Source organism: Cataglyphis hispanica, chromosome 21 (genome assembly GCF_021464435.1).
Source record: "Cataglyphis hispanica isolate Lineage 1 chromosome 21, ULB_Chis1_1.0, whole genome shotgun sequence".
Lineage (NCBI taxonomy): Eukaryota > Metazoa > Arthropoda > Insecta > Hymenoptera > Formicidae > Cataglyphis > Cataglyphis hispanica.
This window is the reverse complement of record NC_065974.1, coordinates 897,649-902,893: the sequence shown is the minus strand read 5'-3', so window position 1 is coordinate 902,893 and position 5,245 is coordinate 897,649. Positions and strand designations below refer to the sequence as shown.

Sequence of the window (5,245 nt, the reverse complement as noted above, 5' to 3'; positions counted from 1 at the left end):
TGAGAACTACATCAAAATTATAATGATATGATATCTTAATTACTTTATTGCGATATAAATTTATTTTTAGGGTATTCCGGAAGTGCAAGTAAATTAAGTCTAACTGAATAAAGATGAGATTAATGCTATGAGATAAAAAGTGAAATAAATAGAAAGGGAAGAGAGTCATTTTCATTTTTATCATTTTTAACTTAAAAAATGTTCAATTATTTTTTACGTTATAATTTATATGGAGTTACTGTATTTAATAATAGATGAAGATACAATATTCGCATATCAAAGTCTCTCAACTTTTGACACGATCTGTTAATCTAATTATTGAAAGGCAGTGTCATTAACTGCACTGCAGAGATGGTCTTTGCATAGGTGGATTAACACGAACGGCGGTGTAAACACGCGACGACACCGAGTTCATGCCGGCCGAGCTAGGACGATTTACGAGGTTTCACAGGCTTGTCTGGCGCGTAGATACGGCGAATGTGTCAATTACGATAACGCGCATCGACGATTTATCTGATTTATCCGATGAAATTATTTAGACGCTTATTGCCAATTATCGCGTCGCGCGATTCAATCTCGAAAGCGCAACGCGATATAACACGATGCTGCGAAGTATTTTTCTTTTTCTACTTTTTGGAGCTCATTACGTTACTTTGTTACGGTTCTCAAGTGCTTGCTCGATTTTTTGTAACAGATTTTTTTATAAAATTTTCAGCTAGGAAGAGATTATTTACACCAAACTATTAAATTTCTTTATTGTTCAAAAGATTTGCTTGCCCTGTCAATTTTGTTTCATTATCACCTTTGGTTTCCTGTGTACATTTCGTTTTGTTGAACGCGAAATAATCTTTATGACTCGCGAGAGCCGTCTCGTCCGTTTGCACGAGAAACATTCCGCGCACGGGACTGGACTTCGAGGTCTTGCTTGCTGAATTATCCGCCGGAAAATCGATGACTTCTCCACCTGAGGTTTTCAAGCGAAACCTTTTCCGACTCGCGAGTTGTCGATTCGAGTCGCGAGTCCGCTCTTTAAAGGGGCCATACTCGAGGTACGCTCCCGCGGGATATCGATACGCGTCGTCGTCTCTTCTGACAATATTTGGAACGAAATGAATGATCGACGAGCCCTCGTAATCGTCGTAATATCGATGAGGACTAATCGGTAATGGCAGACCGACTTCGTTGTAGATCAGTCCATCATCGAGCTCTGGATCATTGCGAGATCGTGATATTTCGCGGAGCTTATGATTATAATTTTCTAATACAAAAGGCACTTCAAATTCCGCAATGCCGTTCGATCTTTTGTTGTTCCTCGATCGAGCGACTCTTCGAGTTTTGAGAGAAATTTGGGGATTTATTGGTAAATCTTTCGATTCCGCTATGTCATCGATTATTCTTAATACAGGCGAGGTTTGAAGAAGGCCATTTCTTCTTCTGCGATGTTTCAATCGCCGAAATTCGCCATTATTTAAATAAGCATTTGGTTCAATTTCGACATTTCTGATATGATTTTTTGATATAGGTGTTTCCTTTTCCATTAAACGAATGCGTGATAAAACACGTTCGTCATAATGCGGCGAACTTTTTATTACCGGCAGCAACTTCCATTCGACGACGTCATTCGACCATTTATTATTTCTTAATCTTGGAAGCTCAAAATTATTTTCGGGATCTAGGTCACCCGGTACGGCTAACTTAGCTACATATTTTTTCCTTAATTTCCTTCCCGAAAGATTATCATCGTCATCATCATCATCGTAAAACAAGTCAATCATTCTCCAATCTGCGACGTCATAAATTCCGTTTTCTCGTTCCTGCCTCAGATTTTTCAGCTCGATTTCGGGATCCGTTTCTTCGCTTCGATAGTTTGTCGCTCGATTTAATTTTACAGCGTTATCATTCGCTTCTTTTTCCACCGTCGAAACTTTCTTTCGCTCCTTGGAGACCTCAATGTTCGTATCGCTCGTCAAGTTTGCCAAGCTCGTACTTCCGTTCATCCTGTCAATTTTTGTCTCGCCATTTATAGCACTAAGTTTTCCCTTAACCTGGTTATTGGCTCCCGCGTTTATAACTAACTTTTCTCTCGTGCTGACTTCCGCAGTCGTTGTATCAATTGCAGCATCGGTTTTATTGTCCGCGAAAACATTGATCGTACGCTCAGCCAGCCTCAGCTTATCCTTCGCGCCGTTATCGATGTTATCGTAACTTGCTCTCGAAATTTTGCCCGTTTTGCCACTACTGGCTTCGGATACTGAATAGGATTTATCGAAAAGATCTGTGCTTCTGACGGTTGATGTCCCGCGAATGATGTTCTCTCGCTTCATCCTGGAGCTCGTCTCATCGATCAGCTTACGTTTATCTCCTTCTATTAATTTCTCAAAACGTTCCTTCTCTCTTTTCGTGCCATTCCTCATGTCCTTGCCAAAGGCCACTTCCTCCAGTTGTTCCTCGTTTTCCTTTCTCCAAGCTTCCCGCTTGTTGAGAAGTATCACTTCGTCCTCCAAGCGATTCTTCCCCTTTATTGGTAACAAATCGAGCATCCTATCATTTACGGTCGTCATGTTTTTCTTATCGGCCAGTTCCCGTTTCCTCTTCTCCTTCTTCTTTCCTGTCAATTTCGCATCAAGGAGATCGAACGAATCGTAAATCGTTGGCTCTTCGTAGCCTAAATAGAGAAAATCCCTTCCTTCGTGACTCGCGCGTTTCTGTCGTGACGTTCTGTATTCCGGCAATGATCCTGCGCGATTTTGATTACTGCGATGCTTCCTGTGCTTTCGCTTCGCTCTGTTATTTTCGTTTTTCTTATAATTACAAAACTTTTGGCGCTTCATTTTGTGATATTGCTTTGATGGGATTTCAAGACTACGCGTTTCTCTGCGATAAGTGCGACCTGGAAATTTTTAAGTATATAGCAGAGAATAAAATTTTTTTTATTAATTTTTTGAAAAAAATATATAAAGAATAAAAATATGACAAAGTAACTAAACGAGATAGTTTTATCATGCCAGTATCAGAAAATAATAGGCGAATAATCGCCGGGCAATTCTTGAACAAAATATTACGTGGATATAATTACATGATTTTAAAAATTTGGCCGAGGCCGTCACGTTTTTTTTTTTTCTTTTTTATCGATTTAACGCAGAAATAGTTTATTGCCCCTATGGTATTTAGACCAAAAATATTTCCGATATACTAATTTTCCGATATCGGTAGTTGAAGAAACATCGTCGATAAAGTTTGTTTACTTTTGTTAACGTTCATGTTGTTGCTATCGTTTGTTTCACGTCGAAATTTTAATATCTATTCTTAGTAAATAATCGATTGTATTATATTTAGAAGGCATTCTATTTATTAAATGTATTTGATAAATGGAGAAATGTATGGCAAGGGACATGACGTACCATCGTGATGCTGCCTATCTGTCACTTTGGGTGCGATGTTGTTGAACTGAAAAAAATTATCTGATGTATCGATTGGCAAGGAGAATGCATCTTTTGTCATCGAATAGTTTGCATTAGTGACATTGGGCATCGCGCTCTGATACTGTAGAATATTTCCTGTTCCAGCTCTAGCTGCTTCAATAGATCGCGACGCAATCTTTCCCTTCTTTTCTTGCTCTTCGATATATTTCAGAAGTTGATTTAATTGCCAAATCTAAATAATTGTAAAATTCTTTTCTAATATAATTCCCTATTATTTTTCTAATATCTCCTGTTTCATATAAACTTGGTCACACACTCACACACACATGCACATCGATAAAGAACGATATTACATTATCAAAATTACGATTTACAGATTTTTAATAAAATCTTACCAAATAATCGTGGTCCGTTTGAACTTTTGCTTTCTCTTTTGCCGACAAAGCGTTATATTCCTTTACTAAAGTATCCAATACCTTCACTTTTTTCTCTAAATCCTTAATATCTTCTATTTTGGAAGTGTTGTAAAATAAGAATTTGCGTCCCGAATTCTGTTCCGGAATAATTTCCTCGTGAATCAATGGCAATGGTGCTACCTGATTTAAAAATTAATACTTATTATTAATTAAGAAAAGTGTGACACACCATATCATTAATACATATTTAAGGATGGAATATACATCTTCCAATGGTTCCTCTTCCCGATCTATTTCCAGCATCCATCCTAAAAATTCTCGCATATCTGGCGATAAGGAAACACAAGTTTTTCTCTGGACTTCGTTCACAATTACCCTACCAAGAAGTTCCTTAATTTCTTTCATCATTGTTTCCGTGTGATTTGTCTAAATTTTTAAACATTTATTTAAGAAATACAATAAATCAAAATTATTAAAGCTATTTTTTTACAGAGAAAATAAATAAATTTCTTAAATTAAATAATAATGATTACTTCATCCTCGTCGAGTCCTTGCCGATAAATATTACTCGTTGCTACCACGTCTTCAGTTTTGTAACTGCGTTGAAGCCCAGGACCAAAGACATTTTTCAATTGATCATTGTTTTGAATCTATATGACATCGACGTTAATTATTATCTATGATTTTTGCAGGAAAAATGTAAAGTGCATAAATTAATTTTTTTTTTTTTTCATGAAAAGGAACATTCGCTTTGATATCGCACGACACAATTCTTTACTTGCCTGTTCAAATATCTGCTCGACGATTTTTCCAGCTAGCTCACCGTGAAGAGCGACGTCCATCTGTGACTCGTCGTCGACGTCGTCGGCTGCGAGGAGCAGCGTAATTTCCTTTCTTCGTGCGTTGCCCTCTTCCGGCTTCACTGTCTGAAAAATCATCCTTAATTCTTTTCTCTTTTTTTAACCCAGTCGCGCGATCTACTACGCGACAATCGTCGATCGCCTTTTCACTCACACTCTGATCCTCCGCGCTCTCGTAAAGCACGTTTTCATTCGATATCTCCTCGTTCTCTCCCGCATAAAGCAGATCTTGCTCGGCCATTTTACTCTTCTGGATTCTGGCGCGTCCCGTCAAAGAAGACGCTTTGCTCTTTTTTGACTTCAAATCGTCTCGATTAGCGTTTCTCGACACGTCGGATCGATGCATATGATGTTTTCTGTTTCTACTCGAAGACGGATGTAAACTATGCTTCTTTGCGTGTTTCTTTGTGGAATGTTTGCTCTTCTTACTTTTCTTTTTAGAATTTTCTCTCTTTCTCAAATCGGCTCGAGAGATCTGCGAGTATTGATCGAGGTCTCGTATATCGTTATTTAAATTTCTGGACGCCGGTCCATTATAGACACCATC

At 38.1% G+C, this 5,245-nt stretch overlaps 1 protein-coding gene across 1 annotated transcript; it reads right to left on the bottom strand.

Moving 5' to 3' along the window:
* Positions 1–743: 743 nt before the first annotated feature.
* On the bottom strand, positions 744–4,479 carry LOC126857483 (uncharacterized). The gene is made up of 5 exons (XM_050606946.1): positions 4,372–4,479; positions 4,103–4,264; positions 3,818–4,018; positions 3,402–3,654; positions 744–2,890 (listed from the first exon to the last, which is right to left on the bottom strand). Exons 2-5 carry the CDS (start codon positions 4,244–4,246, stop codon positions 744–746), a joined length of 2,745 nt encoding a protein of 914 aa, XP_050462903.1. The 5' UTR covers positions 4,247–4,264; positions 4,372–4,479.
* Positions 4,480–5,245: the final 766 nt, after the last annotated feature.